Source organism: Scomber japonicus, chromosome 20, assembly GCF_027409825.1.
Source record: "Scomber japonicus isolate fScoJap1 chromosome 20, fScoJap1.pri, whole genome shotgun sequence".
Lineage (NCBI taxonomy): Eukaryota > Metazoa > Chordata > Actinopteri > Scombriformes > Scombridae > Scomber > Scomber japonicus.
Genome location: NC_070597.1, coordinates 10,636,653 through 10,658,480, shown reverse-complemented (window position 1 = coordinate 10,658,480; position 21,828 = coordinate 10,636,653). Strand labels below are relative to the sequence as shown.

Below are 21,828 nucleotides of genomic sequence, written 5' to 3'. Positions count from 1 at the left end.
GTGCTCCTGCTGCACAGCTGTATCTCGTCTGTTAGTGTCTTTAGGCGTCGTGGCTGTCACACTAATCTTCTATATTTACATGTTTGTGGTGGTGAGTGTGCACGTATGTTCATATGTATGATGGGCATACTCGAGGCAAGAACGGCTGTCTTGACCGCTGGTCTTAATTTTCCAAGCAGGTTGGGAGGGTGGCTGCTGCAATATGCTCATTAGCAGGTCTGCAACTAACAATTATTTTCATTATCGATTCATCTGCTGACTATTTTCTCTATTAGTTTATTCATCGTTTAGAGTATGAGCTGTCAGAAAATGGTGAAAAGTGTGCATTATATTTCCTGTATCTCAAACAGATGTATTCAAATATCATGTTTTACTGTCATTATTGACACACAAAAGCAACAAATCTTCAAATTAGAGAAACTGAAACCAGAGAATTTGTCTAAATTTCGCTAAAACAATGAATCAGTTATCAAAATCGTTGATGGTTAATTTTCTTTTGATGGATTAATCGACTGCAGCTGTACTCACTAGTGCTGGTATAATTATTCGATTGACAGAAAAATCATCAATGACAAAGAATACTTAATCATAGCTATTTGTTAAAGCAAAAATGCCAAAGATTCTCCTTTTTCAAGCTTCTGTATTCTATCATTGCAGGATAATTATTTTTTTGGTTTTGGACAAAATAGCAATTTGAAGACATCACCTTGTTGAGAAATAGTTACAGCCATTTTTCAAGAGCTGCAACGATTAGTTGATTTCCTGATAAGGCGATCAACAGAAAAAACATCTGCAGCACTTTGATTATTAATTAATCGTTTAGATAATTTTTTAAGCAAAAGCAGCAAGGATTTGATGGGTTCAGGTTGTTAAGTATGAGATTGCTCTGTTTTTCTTGGTCTTACTTTATAATAAATTGAATATGTTTGGTGTTTTTGACCTTTCATTGGACAAAATGAAATATTTAATAACACCACCTTGTGCTCTAAGATAATATGATGAACATTTTTATAGACCCAACAAATAATTGATTAATCAAGAAATTCTCCAATGAATTGATGATGAAAATAATTGTTACCTGCAACCCTGCATTTTTCACTCTTTTCGTATCATTTGATAGACTAAAGGTTCAATTTATTAATCAAAATAAATGACAGCTCAGTCTATAATGAAAATAATTGCTAGTTGCAGCTGTAGGGCTCACTGCAGCGTGGGGGTTGTCTATACATTCAGGAAGTGAGAGGTGAAGCTATGATCAGCGCTCTGCAGAAGCTCGCTGCCACTGCGCTGAGAATTGCATGTGATCCAAAGCCAGTCTAATCCAGTCTGCTGTGATACTGCTGGTTTCGGGCACAGTCGGAGACAGTCAGCACTGACACACTTGTACATACCTGCATTAACACATGTTACACAAACATATAAACCCACGGAGAGAAACACGTTCACACAGTGTGTAAGCTCCGCCGCCGCCGCCATCATTAGTCACATCACCAGTAAGGTTCCCAACAGCAGTGTAGCTACAGACATTTTACATAAATGCTCCCAACTGCAACTATACTTGCTTTGGACTGGTACAAGAGGCTACTTACACCTTTCACAAGGCTGTTTTATTTTCCTAGATATTGACTCACATTTCAATTGTGAGTGATGTCCTATGTTACTGTGGAGAACAAGTGCTACATTCATTTTTTTTCTCTTTTTCTCTTGGCAGTAGTGGCTAGTGTTAGTAATAGTTATGTCATAAAATGGTCCCAGTTAGAAGGTCTATTTGGATGGATGTACGTGTTGTGAGCAGTATTTTGTTGAAGTGGTACATCAGATCTGCCAGCAGCTCACTCCTCCGGGCCTCCGGTGCTAAGCTCCGCACCGTGGGGGGGGTCGAACCTTCTGCTCTGCTGCATTACATTTATGGAACAGCCTTTCTAAGCATCCGAGGGCAGCACAGACCCCAGGCTCTTTTAATAACAAGGCCTAAAAACCTTTTTATTCAGAGGGGTTTTTGCACCCTCTCATAACAATTTTATTTATGCTGTGTATTCTGTTATTAATACTGCATCAATTTGAGTTTCACTATGAATGAAAAGTGCAGTACAAATTTAATGTATTATAATTATGTATCTGGTTGTGGTAAATTATGTGAAATCATATCACATTACCAAAAAAACATAAGGCTCTTGTTCCCTTCATGAATCTTAGCTTGAGATTGTTGTTCCTGATGAATCGTTTCTTTTAGATTCCCATTTCAGAGTTTGGGTGGAAATTGCTGCAGTGTTTAGAGTATGATGGTTGGATGATGGCGGAAATTGACTCTGGCTTAATGACTGGCTCATTTGGTTACTCCCCGGTAGTAATATTACAGAAATTCATGGACATTAGCTCACAAAACATTTAAGGGACAGAGCTACAGTATATAAAACAGCAGCAAATGGGGTGAGGTAACAGGAAACTTTTAAGGCTTTTAAACTAAAACACAGCAAAAAGCACAGAGTACAACAACATGTCAAGAGTACTTCCAGTACCTCGGTTTCTTTTTAGGCCTCCCTGAGTCATAAAACTCGTCTGAAAATAGTTCAGAGAGGTCTGAGAGGAAAATCGAGCAGATGATATATTCTCTTGTGGATGGATTTAAACTTCTTGGAGTGCTGTATTGTGGTTGAAAATGTTTTTTTTATTTTTAAACTGGCCCCATATACCGTTGTTCATTTCAGTCTGACAAAATGCTGGCTCACTCGGATATCTCCAACCACAGGATATAGACAGGCTGAGCTAATATCCCTACATCAGTATCACTGCCAGTGAGTAACTCAAAACAACTTAATATGCCAAAATTATTTTCAGGTGCACTACAGATAGGAAAAATCAAAGGTTGTATCTGAGAATAAAGAGATGAGAAGCAAAGAGAGGTGGAGAAGAAAGCTCAGGTCAGAAATCCCCTTTGACTAAAATAAAAAATATAATGTGAACGGCATCCATAGTTTTGTATAATGTTGATTGTATGTGGTGGAATTGTGGCCGTCTCTTTGAAAATGGGAATCGTTATTTTCAAGTATATGAGTCCAGGCTTTGTAGTTGTTTTGTACGAGTAGAAGCAGGGTTGGGATAAAGGTTTATCTCTTATATGCTACCTACCAAATTATAATGTTATTTTGAATCCAGCAACATTATTGAAGCTGCACAATAAAGCTTTGAGATAAAATTATAACCCTCTGAAAATTAGAAACAAAATCTGTTGTGAATCTTTAACACAGAATGAATATGCTCTGCTATTGGAAAAAAATGGATCCTCACGACTATATTTGAAGCCAGAAATAAGCAACGTGGCTGTGGCAGTGCTAGTTTCCTCTGACAGTTACAATTACAAGTTATTTTCAAGGAATCCCTAATGATCCACTTTTATTCACATTCATATTATCACATGTTTGTGACAAGCTTAGAAACATGTTATTAAATGCTGTATTCATTTTGTTCTCCCCAAGAAGACAGTGTATTATATATTTCATTTATGGGGGTGGTTCCAAAGCTCAATAATGTCAGTGTAGGAGAAAACGCACTGTTTGAGATATTCAGAATATAGCTGTAGCACGTAAAGAGAGACTGTGCAGTGTTATGCATAGATGCAATTATTGTCTCTGTGCCCTCCAGTGAAGGCAGAGTGAACCTTGCTTGTTAGGCCTGGCCTGGCTTGCATTGTCCTTGAGGGCAAATCGCTGTTAGCATGCTAATGGCTCCACCTGTTTCTGCCATGCTACTAGCACAAGGGCAGAGACAAGGGAACACACAGATGAGCACAAAGCAAACACGCACACACACACACTTACACAGACAATCAAATGCACACAAACACACACACACACACACACACTGTCCCAGTATTGAACCATGCATGCCCCTCGTCTTCCTGCACTGCTAATCCATCCCTACCTGTTTTTTCCGCTATTTCACATCATTTTTACTGCCATAGTCAATGTAAGTATGTGTGTGTGTGGGAACAACAGAGAGAGATTGGGGGTGTAATTGTGAGACTGAATGTGTGTGTGCGTGTGTGTGCGTGTGTGTGTGTGTGTGTGTGTGTGTATTGCATGCTATCTGTCGGTTGCTCAGGGGAGAGGAAGCGGCTGCAAGGTAAGTTTTGGGGTAAATGGCTCCTGAATCCAAATATACAGGTAGGAATGTATATTTTCGCCCACACCCCTCTCCACCCTCTATATCTACAAGTGTGGGTGGGTATGTGTTTGTGCGCTTATATGTTTTTTCGTACACATGTGAAGTCTTAGAGAGAGAGTGTGCGATTTTTTTATGCTGCTCTGTGCTTATATATAAAAAATTATATACAATAACAATAGCAATAGACCTCAGTTTTGGCTACCAGTGCAGCATGGTATCCATTGTGACGTTTGCGTGGACTTTGCATGTATGTTACCACGGTAACCCTGGACGGGTGTGCATGTACAGTAAGTAGCCATGGTAACCCAAGGGCTGAGCATGCATGTTAATGAATGTCTGTCTTTCTCTTTCCTCGCCCGGCCCTGACACCTTTCCAGAACACAGCTACCATCCAGGTAGGTTGCACTTCTCTATCACTATCTATCACTCTATCCATCTATCTTTCTGTCTGTCTATGCTTCTATCTAACTTTTTATCTATCTATCTATCTATCTATCTATCTATCTATCTATCTATCTATCTATCTATCTATCTATCCATTTATCTCTCTATCTATCTATCTATCCATTTATCTCTCTATCTATCTATCTCTCTATCTCTCTCTCTCCCTCAATTCTATCTTTGTCTGTATTTGTCTTATTCTCTCTTAACTCAAAACAGTATCTTTCTTTGCTTCTCTATCCGAGTCCTTCTCTTCTTTTTCCCTTCATATTTTCATTACAACCTCTATTGTGGAAATACAGTACAAGGTATCCAGCGTATATATATTTATATATATATATGTTGATCTGTGTGGGTATGTAGGGGTTGGTTGCTGACATCTGGTAAGTACTACATCCAGTGTGTAATCATTTGAAGTGGCTCTTGCCTCAAGGTTACATCGACATAGACATACACAAATACTGTACTTTATACAACCTAGTTCATGGCCGTGTGCAAACGTCTGTGTACATACCTGTTTGTGCGTAGGATCGCTGCCTAGGATGAGTAAGTGTCTTCAAAGCGAGTCGTTTTTAGCTATTTGGAATAATTTAGAATACTGACACACACACAGAAACACACAAAGAGAACTTAAAGTTTCATTAGCATGTCATTTGGCAACACTCCTGTTATCACAAAAACACATATATGCAAACCTACACTTCACACCCCATGATCCTTTGCTGTGCTGACTGTGCTCTTGTCTTCCTTTAAGGTCTGGCACACCTGATGATTGGCGACCAAGGTATGGCCTCCTCTTACCTCACTTCCTGTTGTCCTCTGCTATACCATCATCCCCTACCTCCTCACCCTCACACTCACACCTCCCTGTATCCCCTCCCCACTTCATCACCACCTGGCACAAGAGGAAGTTGTCTCTCTAGGCACTGAACTAAGGTCAGTTATTTTCTGCAATTGAGATTTTTTCATTTTATAAACGGTCCCATTTGGTCTAATCGAAAATTTCAGTTGTAATTTAAACTGAAGTGGATGACTTGGGCATTTACAGTGGTGCAGTTAAATATGAAATGTGGCTTTAAAGATCATCTCTGCTTTGAATTTTGAAGAGAGCCTGAGAGCAATTTCTGCTGGGATACATATATAAATATATATATATGTGTGTGTGTATATATATACATATATATATATATATAAATAATAATGGGTGCTGGTGTGGGAGGGATTAACAGGAAGGTGTAGGTGAATACACTTAATGGCACTTGGCTGGGTTAGATTTGGCAGGGCACCAGGTCACGGAAATGGAGCTAAGGGCCGACTGACCGACTGACTCCATGGATGGTTTGATTTGGTCTTTACTCTTCCACCTCATTGCATTTTTATTCATCTGTAAGAGTTTGATTGAGAGGATGAGAGCTTTGACTGTGTGTGTGCACAATGTTTATGTATGTGTGCATGTGTGCCTTTGCCTTTATCAGGGTTTGAATCAATGACTGGCAGTCTTCACACACACACAAAAAAAACACTTATCCACATTCATCCCTGGCTTTTCATCTGCTTCCAGCATGCCTCGCTCTGCCGTCACCGGTCCACGCATTTTGCTGATGCTCATTCATTGGCGAGCGCATGTGACAGATGTTCCTGTTACACCTCAACCCCCAAGTTTTCCAGTGTTTTTTTGTTTTTTATTGTTTTTAACAAAACCCAAAACGAGTGCCATTGGTCTGCTTTTTGAAAATTGTTCACTGATGAACAAAATTCTCTCTTGCCCTCCTTCTCCTTTTTTCCCCTTTCCTCCTTTGTTTCCTGGCCTCTTCCTCACTGTTTGGGACACCACCCTCTGTGAATGTAGCAAAACTCAGAGGTACCCCCACCCTGATTTTGTCATGTGTATGGCTAATTGGCTGTTCTGGATGGTTTTGAAGTTGAATGTATTGACTGGCTCTTGTATGTATGGTAATGCAGACCTTTAGAGCTATATGGCTTCAAGTTGCCAATAAATTGGAATGTTTCACTTATGAAAAGGTAAGCTGGTGAAGCATGCGTGCGTGTGCGAACATGCTAATAACACATGTGTGCATGCGTGTGAGTGACTGAATACAAGCTCCGGCCTACAGTGCCTTTGAAAACACGAAAGGTAAGTTCTGCTCGATCAGTTGGCTCTGCATGATGTTGATGAATACACTGATTGGCCCACATGAAGACAGGCCTGACTGTGACAGGCCGAGCTGCGTCTATTGTGTTTTTTGATTGGATGAGAGAGGACATGATGACGGCTGTCTCCCATTGTGACAGGGCCGGCATGTATCCAGTGAAATGTGCTATTTAATGAAATGTTCATCCAAGCTGGTGGATAGAAATAACTTGAACACAGCGCACATGATGTCTTTAACAGTCTATCACACTGAGACATCTATTCATGTATATTTTTACTATGTTTTCATTTCTAAGTAAGCTCACAGTGCAGGGGTTTTCTGCCTTAAAATGTCTGCCATGAATCATCCAGGTGGCAGTGAAAATTTAATTGCTTCATCTGGCTTATGCTCAGCATTTTAAATCACCTGCTAAAGGACTGACATGTATTAACATATGTTTCCAGCATTATTACACAATGTATTCGGTGTATTTGTGTATAGTGGATGCCCTTACTATTACGGATGTTTGGACTGTGATAGGCTGAAGGTAGAACTGTTGCTGATTTTTTTTCTTCCTCGTCTTTTTAAAACCTTTGAAGTCTCTTTCAGAAACTGTACACATGAAAAAACTGTGTGTGTGTGTGCGCGTATGTCTGCGTGTGTTTGAATGAGTGTGTTTTTGCTCTGCATACTGAGATGTAAAGGCTGTCAAATGGTGCAGACGAAGCCTAGCTTAGGTTAGCTCAGCGTAAAGAGGCTTTTTGAGGAGCCCGCAAAGCTGAAATGAGTTTCTTTGAGGGGGCGGATTGGGTGTGGGGAGGGGTGTCTTAGAAAGATATATAGTATGTGTGTGTGTGCGTGTGTATGTGTGCGTGCTGGAGAAATTGAGAAAAAGAGACTGCGCCTGTGAGAGAAGAGCTAAAGGAATGAATGATAGGGGGAGCAGAGAGGGAAAGAGAGGAAGCGAGAGAGAGATAAAGTGAGTCGTCTTCGCTTCTGTGATGTAGAGCAACTGCCTGTATCTGCAAAGGGACAGCGGTGCTCCTGTCTGCCCTCCCAGCCCAGTCATTCTCCAAGGGACATCAGCCCTGATGGGGAGCCCCGGACCTTTCCCCTCCTCCATAAAACACAGCTATCATTCTCCCGGGAAACGATACCCACAGATCACTAATCACTTTGAGTGGGTGAAAATGCACGAATTGTGGAGGGAAGAAAGAAAAGAGGGAGCCAAATTGGATTTTCATAAGTATCGAGCAGCCAAAGGAAGAGGGGGGGAAAGGATTTTTTTTTTTTGAAAAGTATTGAGCAGCAATAATCTGGATGGAAAATGTGCTTAAAGCCAAGTAGCAGATTTTGCCCTTTCTCTTCTCTCTGTCTGGCCAAGAATAGACCGTGAAGGGTTCTGGGTGAATGAGCAATTGGAGGTTTTGAATAAGATCGAGGAGTGGCTCTCGGACGTAATTGGCAGCGATACTTGTTTACGTTGTTTATTTATTAATTTACTGTAGCTTTGACGCGGTTCGCCTGGTTAATAATGGTTGTTGGTCCGCATGTCCAAGTGTTCTCGATATCAATCCGACAATCTGTGCGCAGCATAGACAAGTGGTCAGCCTGTCTTGAAGTGACCTTTAAACACGCATGTACGTGAACGGACGGACAAACAGACACACACACTCACGCACAATAACCTTTAGAGAGTGCCTGCTGAGTAGGTGAGTGAGTGTGTGTTCAGTGTAAATATGCATGAGTAAGGCTGCCTGCACATATTCTTCACGGTCAGTGGATGAAGGCAGGAGAGGGAACGAGGTGTGTGTGTGTGTGTGTGTGTTTTGCATGTTTGTGTGAGTTCTTGTGTGAGTGCGTGTTCAGGGGAGGTGGATTGTGAGTCATCACTTGTGACTCATAAAGCGTCGGCAATCAAAGCGGCTCATTTTAACACATTGTCTTATGGCAAAAACACACAGATGGGCGAACACTCCATTCAGGCACGGGCTACACACACACACATGTTTAATGTCACACTCTTTGGATTCCTCTTTATATTGTCGCTTTTTTTTTTTGTCCCTCCTCCTCTCTCGTTCTCTCCGGGACAAACACATGTGCGTGCTTTTCTCAGAAAAAAACACACACACAGCAGACCGAGCTGCGTGCTGACTCTACCATATGTGGGATTCGAAGTGGTAGCAGACGCCAAGACAAGAGGAACCAGTCAGTACCAGCAAAGTACAGCATGTCTCCTACGTCTTACTCATCATGGTCCAGTAGTCCTAATAATAAATCGCACAAAGACTGATTACTTATTAATAAAATACAGACCCATATGAGTCTAAATGAAAAAACAGATTTTCATTATTTTATAAAATGCCTTTTATAACTTGTCAATTTATCTCAATCATGAGGGTTTTTAGGATGATTAGTCAATAGTCAAAAAATTAATTAGCAGCCATTTCAATAATTGATAAAAAAAAAAAAATTAAAAAAAAAAAACTTTTAGCAGAAAATATCAAACCTGTTTTGATTGCAGCTTCTAAAATGTGAGGATTTGCTCCTTTTCTCTCTTTTCTGTATAATAGATTTCATATCTTTGGACTTGGATTTTGGACTGTTGGTCCATTGTTGGGAATCTGAATATGTCAGTTTTGCTTTGTTGTTTTTCATTGTTTTGACAACTTTAAAATACAAAACTAATGATTTGTTCAGTAAAAAAATAAAATAAAATCAGTCACCAAACAGCAATGAAAATGATGATCAATCCAAATTGGAACCAAGTCCAAGCATGTAGATTTGTTTAGATAAGAGCATGTCTGGCTATAATGATAACAGTTATGAAAGATGGACCACAGTAAATCCTCAGAAGTGTGGCTTCACTTTATTAAAGAAAACATAAAGGCAAATGCAATGCATGTGGGAATCTAATTAACTGTAAGTCAGGTTGCACATCAAATTTGATCAAACATTAAAGGCAGCACAGCATCGATCTGAAAGAATCTGCAGTGTTTGATGTCTTGTGGTCTTATAGCCCGAGTGTGTCATCAGCCAGCATTAGCATTATGCTAGCACCTCCAGTAGAGTCAGTTATACTTTGGCAGTCGAGAGAAAGATGTCCAAAGACAAAACTAAGGAGTGTCAAATACCACAGCATCCAACAACATAAGTTAAAGTGCTTCTTTGGACCCTTCTTTTTTTCACCATATCAGAATTGAAACTAGGAATTCATGAGAACTGAAATTGATAAGCAGAATTGGAAACGATGAAATTCAAATGATACCCAAACCTAATTTTAATTAACAATTAGTCCAAGCCCTGCTAGACAAGTAGGAATGAAGGATGTTGCCTTATGTTTGTGTCTGAACGTGCACTGCATCAAATGTAGCTCTGATTTTAGTGAACATAAAAGGAAAATCACATTACCTATTCCATATGCAGACACCTTTTCTTTTCTTTTTTTAATCACCAAAGTGTCTAATAATAATGGTGTATTTGTCAGTATACCCCACATTTCTGTAGTTTCTGTCAGGAAAACGTGCATCATCTAAGCATTGAAGTAAATATTATGATTCTACTGTAAAACTGTGCTTATAAAAAAGAAATAAAACACATACGGTATATTAGCTACTGCAGTGGTAATGCTCGCACAATTTAGCAAGATGGGCAAGTGAGCAATACCCAATTCGGGGTGAAAGAGAGCTGCTTGGTGTTAAGAGGCAAGTGTCTGGTGATTGGCTGCCTGCCGGACTGAATTTGGCTCCTGATGGCAGCATCTTGAGCCGTGAAATAAAAACTCTTAAAACTAAGTTGAGCTCCCTCTGGCCATCAGTAGTGATAAGCAACTGCAACCAAGTTTTTACTGCAAAATGTATAATTTTCCTTGATATACCCTCGTCACTAATGGAGCTAATTCGGCTTCTACTCTCTGCTACTAACACGCATTACTGTACTGTACTACAGCGCTCATTAATGCTTAACACCCATGCAGTTCTTGTAATGAAAGTCACAGCACCACATAGAGAGCTCTTCCCCCCACGTTATCAGGGAGATGTTCAGTTACCGAATTCACCATGGGAAAAGTCTAGCAATCCACTTGTAAATGTACACATTTACTGCTAATTGTATGCAATTACCATCCCGTTAGCAAACGTATACATTAACATTTTTACACTCTCACAGCAATGCTAATAGGGAACACACAAAGCCGCTGCACCCTGTAATCGCCTAAAAATAAAGACATCAAACGGACTCCCCATTTACAGAGGATGAAGGGGAAAGATAGAGTGGAGGCTGGTTGCGAGTGCACAAGGAAGGGCGGGAGGAGGGGTGGGCGGTATAAGGTAAAGGAGTGTAGAAAAGTGATGGTGAGGAAAGATATGAGCGCATTCACAGAAAGTGGGAAAAGAAGGGTGGAAAGAGAAGGTCGGAGACGCAGAGGGAGACAGGAACGGAGATAAGACTGCAGCGTTTCTCAGCAGGGGCGCTGCATGTCTCCTTGGGCTCCTTGACTTGACACAGTCTCACATCAGCCAGGATGGTATTCATCAGTGATGCAGATACTTCATCCACACACACACCCACCCACACACATATTTCCTTTTTTTTTTAGAAAGAAAGAGAAAGAAACAGGCTAGTGTGTGCTCTAATTGTTTTGTTTTTTTTACCTGTTCTAGCAGTTTCCATTGTGTCTGGGCGGGTGCTGAGGGTAGTGGCCCAATTGGCAATTCACTCCAATGCTCCATCCGGCTTTTTGAAGTTTTCTTTGCTGTGTGCCAAAAAACAGAAAAAAACACGTGAACAAATGAATATGCACACATACACACACACACACACACACACACATCTCCAAACACTTTCTTTTGGTACTTGTCTGGCATAACTACAACAACTGAAATAGCCACAGCATTCATTAAAAACCCATTACATTACCTTTATGAAAGAATCCCTTTATGCTCTTGTTATTTGTTAACAACCTGCTGTAAAAAGGGTTTCATTAGGCATGCTTGTGTGACGGTGCAGTGTGTGTGTGTGTGTGTGTGTGTGTGTATGGGGGGATATGTGTGAAATTACATGCATCCAAAGCTTGAGCAGCGTTATTTGTCGGTGTCGGTTTATTTAACCTGGCTGCCTGAAGCCTGTATGCACACATGCACATTACACACTTACAGTACATGTGTTGGTGTGCTCGCCTGTGCGGGTGTATGTGTGTCTAAAAGGGATGAAACTGAGTCTGATCTTATCCAGCTTAAGACAAATACACTGTTCTGCCTGCAGACATTGTCATGGAAACAAGCCGGTTTCCCTGGGTACCAGAGAGAAGGCCAAATTCGAGTTGCAGACAGAGGGAGAGCGAGAGAAAGATGAGCATAGATAAAAAAGAAACAAAAAGTGACACGAAATAAAAGATTGAACATAATGGCGTGAAGTCTTCTGTTCATTGCTTTTGCTTAAAATTTAATTCAAGGAAGTAACCATTTAAAATATGATGTAGTGTTGTATCAAGTGGGGGAAAAAAAGACTAACAGCAACTAAAACTTCTTTTCAATATTGATTCATGCGTCAGTCATTTTTTTCAATTAGTCGATGAGTCAGTCAGCATGACAATATGTGTTCATTTGCCACTATTAACTGTCTTCATATGACTGTTAGTTGGGCGTAAGATCACATCACATATTGAGATACTGATGAATCCAGGAAATAATGAATGAGTCATTTATGAAAATAATTGTTACTGGCAGCCCTGTAGTTTATTCATCGTTCACAGAGTCAAGTGTGACGTCCTCAAAACCAGACGCTGTTCAACTTACTCTTCAATTTAAAAAACCGGTTGCTGATTAATTTACACGTTGCGACTAATTGAATCATCAAATAACGACGAGGGTGAAAGATTTTTTCGTCAGAACCGGCGTCACATTTGTTTTACTGCACGTCTCATTTTGGGCATGAACGCCTTCAATTTAACAACAACAACACAGGAAAAAAAAAACGGAATAAGAGATCAACGTTGCGACAACCAATCTGTCACTTGTGTCCTGACAGTAATATCCTCCTCTACAGTATTGCTCCCTTGGCTGTGATGTGATAGCCCAATCGCTTTCAAAGCCAGATGCTGTATATCACCGAATAGAGATGGAGACAGCAGTCATAGCCTTTAGTGAACTTGGCTGTATGGATTTTTTGCACTTTTAAGTTAATATGGAGACTATGCATATGTTTGCATACATTTGCATACATTTCCTACCCTGGTCATCTATCTGTATACTGTACAAGTGCATAGTTAATCCACCTGTCTGTTATTACGTAAGGAGGGATGCCTTCATGCAGGATGTTTGAGTTTATGCCGTGTGTGTGTGTGTGTGTGTGTGTGTAGACAGTCTGAGGGGAGCTGATAGCAGAACTGCATGGTGGGCTAAAAACGAGGTGCAGGGGAATTGCAGTGTGCTATCTCCAGAATGACAGGGCTGCCATGATTGAGGCTTGCTACACTAGGATTTAGATACACCAGCATTTTTCTCTCTTTCGTTCTCTCCAGCTATCCATCCATTCCTCCCTCTCCGCCACTCCCTTTCCTTGTCTCCTCTTTCTTTTTTTTTTCTCTTCCATTTTGTGTTAGTCATTTCAATGAGTCTCTCCATCTCTCCTTCTTTTTTTTTCTCCCTTCGTCTTTCAAATTCCCTCCTGTGCATCTCTTTCCTTTTCTCTACCCCGCTTCATTCCACACTGCTCCCTCTATCAGGTGCTGTATAATGTAGGCTCCCCTGATGTGCTCCCAGCCTCCATCCGCCATTTTGATTCAGTACAGCTGTCCATGATAATGTACTGTTCACTCAATCACTCTTTCTCTCTCACCCTCGTTCTCCATCTCTCTTCCTGTATCTCTCTCTCTCTCTCTCTCCCCTCTCTCTCTCTCTCTCCCTGAAACACACACATGCACGAACACATTCATATTTGCTGCAGCCCCTGTAACACAGGGTTGCCATGGAAATGACAAATTAGTGTGTGAAATGTTGAGGAGGAGACCCATGAGAAGAGACAAAGCCATATGAGACGCGCACACTCACACTCGCCATATGCACACAAACACACCGAGAAATCCAAGTGATGTGTGTTTGATCGTTGGAGGGGCGGTACAGTCGCAGCTGGTCCCAGCAGCAGCAGTCATCAGATCAGTTATTCACTCTCTCTCTCTTTTTCTCTCTCTTCCTTTCTGCCTCCCCGTAGACTGCTTTATTCATTAGAGTAGTAAGGTCTAACGCCAATCACCCTTTTTGTCCATAGTTCTTTTTTTTGTGACCATTTGCTAGCATATTTATTTCCGACCTTGTTTCATAACTCCCTGCTTTCCATTCTTCCTGCCCCCTTTCTTCCTTTTTTTTCTTTTCCTCTCTTTTATTTTAATCAGGTTGTCTCGATGTGACCAAAATGTATTTGTCAAAGGAAAACTAAGGGGGAAAAAAAGACATGTTACGTGAGATAGGGCCGCAACTAACTGGTATTTCCATTCACCGATTAACTATTTATAACAGATGTTCACAAACTGTTAGTAAAATGTGAAAAATAGGAATTTCTCAGATGCTAAACAGATGTTTTCCAATTGCTTGTTTTATCCGACCACTAGTCTAAAGATATTCAATTTAGCTGCAAGAGAAAGGCAGCAAATCCTCATATTTCAGACCCACAGCTGTTTGGCATTATACATTTCTTGATAAATGATTCAAATGATAAATAAATTCCTTTGTTGTGTTGTAATTGTTGTATGTTCATTTTCTGTTAATTGACTAATCTGTTACAGTAATCAACTAATTGTTCCAGCTGTGGAGTCTTAAGTGCAACCACTAAACCTGCATACAGGAAAGAAATTACGAGATTTGCCAAAAAATTAAATAAGAGTAAAAATCTGGTTATAAAGCTTTTAAACCTCCAAAGCAAATAGAATATTTTCAAAATTATTTCAAAGAATTTCCTTTCCTTTACAAGCTTTATTTAATCCAGTGATCTAGGAGAGATCAAAAAAATTTAAAGAATCCTTGAAGTCAAACCCTAGATGCAGTGCAGCTTGTCAAGTGAATCAATGAATCAACTAATTGACTGAAATATACACTACACTGTAATGTTGCAACCAACAGTTGTGCATCAGAAAGAATGAATAAACAAGAATCAATTTGTCAAAAGTCAAAAAACCATCAGAAAATGATAAAGAAATTAAAATAACTAGCTTGAAAGAATTTCTGTCCTTTCCTCTATTCACTAACTATATATAGTCATCATTTCTCAGTGAGACGTCACATCCAGCACACAAACAGCCCACGAGAAACCATTACAGCAGTGAAACAAATAAAAACATAGTGTTAAAAAAAAACACAACATAGTAGTGCTCAGCAAAAGAGAAATATTTTTTCCTTTCTGTTCCCTCCCTCTTTCCCTCCCTCTTTCACTGCACTCCTCCACTCTCCTGTTCCCGCGCTTTGATCGACAGTGCTCTCCACAGGATGAAGTGTGACATGTGGTGTGTATGTCAGTGTCTGTCTCACTGTTTACTCTGAGCTAATACTGACTCACTCCATTAATCTGAGCTACAACAGATCCACTCCAACCTGCCCACTTGAGAGTATGAGCGCACGCGAGCTTGTGTGTTTCTGTGCACAGGTTTGTGTGCTTTAGGTATGTCTCTCCGCTCTTGAGTACATGCATACATGACACACGGCTATGTCCTACATTCTGTTTGTCATTTTCATGCCTTATGTGGATGTGTGTGTGTGTGTGTGTGTGTGTGTGTGCGCCTGTATTGCGTGTGATGTAATAGAACAAGGAGCAAGTGTTTGTGGGCCAGAGCTTCCAGATCGATGCAGAGATGCTTTATGTGCTCCTGTCTGCTCTAATGACATGTCTGTAAATTAGCAACAGAATGGTGGAGCACCACACTGAAACCTAATGGCACCTCTGTAAATTACTGCTAGAATGCTGCTGGACGGCTGCGTGTGTTCTCATTGTGAGCAACTTGGCCGCCCACCCCCCCTTCCCCCCTTCCTCCTCGCTCTGCCACCTCATCTACATTTGTCTGCGTGTCTGCTTGTGTGTGTCAGTGCGTGTATGCGATTGTGTTAGCGTTTTTGTGGCTGCTCTTTTTGCGTCCATGTGTGCGTCAGTGTGTGTTTTTCTGTGGCTCTCTCTCCTCCTCCTCCTCCTCCTCCTCCTCCTCCTCCTCCTCCTCCTCCTCCTCCTCTTCGCTCTCGCTCCTCTCAGTAAAGACTAGCCCGAGGCCCTGAGTTGGTAATAGCTTTTCTGACAGCAATACACCAATATTTACAGAGACCAGCACCCACCCACACCCCCGCACATTTCATGCACACATAAAAAGCATATACTTGTCCACTCACACATACACATTCACGTGCTTGAGCGCAAAGTTGCACACATTTTTTTTTCTTTTTTCTTTTCGAGGCACACACACACATACACACACACATGCACACACACACACTCTCTTAATTAACATGCTGGGAGGGAAGGAGTCACACACTAGAGGGAACTCACACACATACTGGCAAACAACGTGTTGTTTCTCACTCATATTGGCATTCATACTCAAGTTTTTTTTCATGCAACTGAAGCAAAGAAACACAATTTGCCACGATTGCTCTCTGAATTGTGATATATTCTCATTTTTTCCTTCTCATTATTCTCTCTGTGTTATATTCATTCAAGTGCGGCCGATTCCATTTCAGCACTCTTCTCTCTGCCTCTCACTACCTTAATAACCTATTACACTTCAGTCTATTCATTACATGGCAACTCCCCCCCCCCCTCCCTTCTCTCCAGCGGTTCCTTACCGAGTGTCTGTCTTGCTCCAGCCTGACCTAGTGTGTGTTAAATTCCCCTCTGTTCTCCTCATTATTGGGAACTACAAGATGGTGGTTATGCCAGAGGCTCCATAGAGCCGAGAAAAAGAGGCCAACAAGAAGTGCGGAGAGGAGTGGTGGGTGAAGCTAGAAGGGAGGTGTGAGAGAGATATAAGGATGGTGGTGAGGAGAATGCTGGAGCGGATGCGGAGGAAGGGTGACGCTTTGGGGGGATGGGTGTGAAGGAGACAGATAATGTCGCCCCTGCTTGTGTATGCCAGCACAATAGTACGATCATTTTTTGAACGCAGATGTGTGTGTAGGTGTGCATATTTGTTCCTCAGCTCGCTTATGTGGCTGTGCACTTGTGTGTGAGAAGGTGTGAGAGAGTAGATAAGAGAGTGTGAGCTTAAGGATGATGGATTGCAAAACCTTGGTCTAGTGTCCTTGGGGGTCACTAAGGGTGTGCAAGGTAAGTTGCTATTGGCTGTCTGCCTGTCTGAATTCTAACTGGCCAATCCTGCCTGCTGCGGCTGCCGTGATGCTTACAGGCTGTATTTCTCCATCTTCATCGTCGGTTGTTGCCATCTTTCCCATAACCTTTCTGACCTCTCCTGATACTGTACATACATGCATCGACACACACTTTCTGGCTTTTGACGAACATTATGAAATGAGCCATGTTGTCAAACAAGACCACATCACCTCAGACTGCCAGCACAGCTGTTCTCTCAAAAGAGAGGATGGCAGGTTTCATAACAAGTTTGGAATGCCACAGACTCACGACTGTCTCTCTCGCATCCACACTGTTTAATCTCCAACCCACATGAGTGATCAAAGCTTGTTTACACACCACTCCATGGTACGATTAGAGGTATGGAAGGAAGTGTTTCTTCCAAGTGCTGGCATCAGTGAGGCTTTGCTTGACAATAACAACATTTTCAGCATCTTAAACAATATGTTTTGTACTGCACATCCGAGTCAAATTTAACCAGGCCCAGCTGAGCTTTGTTTTTACTCAGCTGGCTCTGATGAACACCCACCATTTTATCATCTTTCAGCATATTGTGAAGAGCAGTGTGGGAAGAAGCAACATAGCTTGGATATTGTACTAATCATTATGACAATGTACAAGAGTGTGATGGCTCAACACTCTTTTTTTTCTCCCTTTTTTTTCCTCCTCTTTCACCTTTTTTTCTCTCAGCTCGCGAGGAGTATGTTGCCACCTTCAAGGGCTCTGAGTATTTCTGCTATGACCTGTCGCCCAACCCCATCCAGTCTAGCAGCGATGAAATCACACTTTCCTTCAAGACACTGCAGCGCAACGGCCTGATGCTGCACACCGGCAAGTCAGCCGACTACGTCAACCTGGCACTGAAGAACGGTGCTGTGTCGCTTGTCATCAACCTCGGCTCCGGGGCCTTCGAGGCCTTGGTAGAGCCCGTCAACGGCAAGTTCAACGACAACTCCTGGCACGATGTCAAAGTCACCCGCAACCTGAGACAGGTAACCAGACAGCAGGGGATGGAAGAGTGAGCGACCGAGCAAAGAGGAGGAGAGGAGAGTAGAGATGTAAAATTAGATACAGCGATGTTAACACGGCTTGAAGGAGAAAAATGGCTATAGGGAGAGAGATAAAAATGGCAAGTAGTAGATGAAAGGATGGATGGATTGTATGTGATGAAATGATAAGCAATCAACAGAAAATTCATTGGCAACAAGTTTGAAAATTTTTATGAATTTTTCAAGGAATTTATCGAGCAAACATTTGCTTGTTTCAGTGTTTTAAACGCAAATATTTGCTTTTCTTCTTTGGTTTATATCATTATAAATAGAATATCTTTAGCAGAACATGCAATTTGAAGACTTTACCTTGGACTCCGGGAAAGTGATTTGAATTTTCGATTGTTTTCTGACAGTTTATAGACTAACTGATTTATTGGTTAATTTGAAGAATAATCAGGAAATGAAAAGTAGGCCTTAGTTCCAGCCCTAATTTCAAATACCTGTTAAGTCATTTCAGTGTGTATCTGACTTTGGTGAACCACAGTGACTGCTGCAGATGTTTCAGGGGCTGTGGGCAGCAGAAAAGACTATAATCCGCAGCAAGAAACTAATCAATGTAGAAGCTACGGTCAGTGGTCTGTTTTCCAACTGCAATGATGCTGTGGTAGGAAGAAAATACCTGAGGTTTTGGTCTTAGTTTACAGTGGGTTAACCACCAGACCAGCACTGCTCTCAGCTCTAGGTGAGTGCTTTTTCAATTGTGTGTGTGTGTGTGTGTGTGTGTGTGTACGAGTGAGTGTGTGGGTGAGTGATTAAATGAGAGAAAGAGTGAATTAGAAAACACTGAGGGTCACGAGCACTCGGGTGCTTGTAATCCACCTGTGCCCTGCCTCTACCGTTTGCCTGTGTGTACTACTAACTTGACTACTAACTTTACTAACCTGCTAGTGAAACTAACCACCATCCATGGAATGATTCATTCTACTAACCTAACCTGTGCCCTTCTCCTAGCGAAACCACTCCAACCAACCTACTAACCTCACCAGAGGCCTTCTAGCTTTCCTTTTTTTGTTCCCGAAGTTGTTCTGTTCACAGTTTTTTGCTTTCCTTTCTCCCCCTTTCCTACAAAGCACTCAGGCATTGGACACGCTATGGTAAACAAACTCCATTGTTCGGTAGATATCATTCTAATTGTTTCTTAGTTTGGGTTTGCCCCGTGTCTATTTCCTTTTGAACCATAGACATCAAAACTAAACCAATAAAAGGATAAATGCGGTTGGTAATATTTTACGCTTAAAAACCCTCGCCCCCACCCCCCTCTTTGCCAACCACTTTTTTCTTTAAGTCCTCCCTTTCTCTCCCGTTTTTTCACCCCATCACTCTGTGACTGACATGTAGGGGTGTTCTGATTGGCTCATCCCTCACCTGCACGCAAGTGGCGAGCCCCTCCTCCCCCAACCCCTTCCTGCATGGTGTGACCCAGAAACCCTTCCCCTCTCTGACTGGTCCGTAAAAATGGATAGAGAGGCTCCTCCCCTTCCCCTCTTTTTTTTTTTTTTCTTCTTTTGATTTTTCGTCTTCCACTCTGCCACTGCATGTTCTTCATGGTGCCTCTGATTCAAGTCTCATCTGTTGTTCTTTTAATCTCCTGTGTCCTCTTTGCTGGTGGTTGCATGCAGAGAGAGGAACAGGCTGCATGTTTATATATTTATCTATGTGTGTGCGTGTGTATGTATGTGTGTGTGCGTGGAATGAGCCGTAATCCATCTAACACCTGTACGTGTGTGTACATCAATATGTGTGTGTTCGTCAATGTGTCATCTCATTCAGACTTGTTAATCTAACAAACCCCCCTGACCACAAACTAACACCATCATTGCAACTCACCCTAACAAGACACTAACATAACATCATCACAACTACTAACAGCATTGCACTCATTAACCCTAACCTCAGTAACCCAACACAGCTTGGCCTGACACATGAAACACTGCTATGGCTGCCAGCAGTGCAATAACTAACAACTACTAACAAGTAAATAGTACTAACACCTTGTGTGTGGCACGAAGAAGCCTGCAGAGACTTTACTAACACCTGCTTGGCTGGGCAAGTTTGCCTGGCGATGATAAACACCATCAGTGAAAGAGAATTTCAGGGTGATAACATACCAATAACTGTTATGTGTGACAGGGTTGGCAGTCAGCTGTATGTCCTGATACAGGCTATTATAAGGCAGAATGGGCTGACTGAATTATAAGGAAAGCAACTCCAGTGTCATTTTAGGGGGATCACCGAGGAAAGTTGTTAGGAAGTAAATGAAATTGTGTTGTCCACCTTAGGGTTAGGGTTAGGGAGACACACAAGGAAATTGTTTAAAGGTTGAATCCAGCGTACTTGTAGCAGGTGAAGCTAACCTTTTACTGTAGTGTAACCTTGCACGAACTGGGTATGTTTCCTAAAGCCAGAACAGAACTATCCTATGCTGTGACAGAATAACCAACTGGCTTTCATGAGGTGGCCTTGGTGTGGACACGGTCCACGGCCCATAAATTGCAGTATTGAAACTTTGGATAGCAGTAAATGGTTATTCATCCCACTCAACTTCTATTTGTCTTCTTTTGCAATAATCTTACTATTGACAGGTAGGCTGAGGTAGGCAGACCACATAGTATGACTCCCGTTAGAGTGTACAAGTGGTAGCTGTGACTACAGACTGTTTTACTAACTGTAGGCAGAATGTTAAATCTGGAAGTTGGCATTTATTAGTGTATAGCAACTTATTCCTAATGCCAGTAATTCCAGCAAAGGCAAGAGGCAGCACTACGCAATTACACCACACAATTAGAACTGATCCAACCACACGAATCATAGTCCCAACAACACAACTGGCCAATTCCCAAAACCAATTTGGCCTTCTCCCCACCAGAATGCATACACATTGGCTGTCAGAATAACGGGGGCTAATTTGGCTGGTCAGCGCCTAGCTAGCGCTTAGCGCTGCCTTTGGTGTGAGTATATAGCGTGTCCTTTCCCTGTGCTTTGTTGTGTAGGTGACCATATCTGTGGACGGCATCCTGACCACCACGGGCTACACCCAGGAGGACTACACCATGTTGGGCTCTGACGACTTCTTCTACGTGGGTGGGAGCCCCAGCACCGCTGACCTCCCTGGTTCTCCAGTCAGCAATAACTTCATGGGCTGTCTCAAAGAGGTGGGATGCAAGCATGATTCATATACATGAACCTGCACATAGAAAACACAATTCAAGACCCATACTAGGGCTGTGCAAAATGGTTGAAATGAATAACATTAATAACAATATTTCTCCTATACAACATACAGTCCCAGTCTAAAGTTTGGATTCACTGTACCATTCAAGTGAATAGATATAATCACTATAGTAAATGTGTATAAAATCACATATGAAACAACTGCTTCAATAGCACATGTTGCTCAGAAACAATAAACACAGTGATCATTTTATCTCACTGCAATTCCAATGAAAGTCGATCCATGATTCAAGTATTGCTGCACAGATTTTGACACTCGAGTTTTGAAAAAAACACCAGTATGTCTCTCTCTTACTCTGTTCTTCATTTCTCCTTTACTTTTTTTCCTTTCTGTCACGCATCCCGCAAATATTTTACACACATTATTTTATAAAGCACACACACACACACAGAGAAATGCTTCCATTTGGCAGACTCACAGAAACAGTCCCAGACACACACACCCTCCCCAGCATCAGAGAGAATCA

General features: G+C 41.6%; 2 protein-coding genes across 4 annotated transcripts in view; both read left to right on the top strand.

Annotated features, from left to right (window-relative positions):
• ptprea (protein tyrosine phosphatase receptor type Ea) overlaps window positions 1–21,828 on the top strand; it is a 424,624-nt gene that overhangs the window by 176,791 nt on the left and 226,005 nt on the right. The window lies entirely within an intron of this gene.
• LOC128380911 (neurexin-1a-like) overlaps window positions 1–21,828 on the top strand; it is a 60,703-nt gene that overhangs the window by 2,293 nt on the left and 36,582 nt on the right. For 2 of the 3 annotated variants that reach the window (XM_053340792.1, XM_053340794.1), the window contains exons 2-7: window positions 4,542–4,559; window positions 5,360–5,389; window positions 6,455–6,466; window positions 17,769–18,070; window positions 19,201–19,224; window positions 21,121–21,282. In XM_053340792.1, coding sequence (XP_053196767.1) covers window positions 4,542–4,559; window positions 5,360–5,389; window positions 6,455–6,466; window positions 17,769–18,070; window positions 19,201–19,224; window positions 21,121–21,282 — 548 coding nt within the window. Of the gene's footprint in view, window positions 1–4,541; window positions 4,560–5,359; window positions 5,390–6,454; window positions 6,467–17,768; window positions 18,071–19,200; window positions 19,246–21,120; window positions 21,283–21,828 lie in introns of all 3 variants that reach the window. The other variant, XM_053340791.1, reaches the window with a different exon arrangement.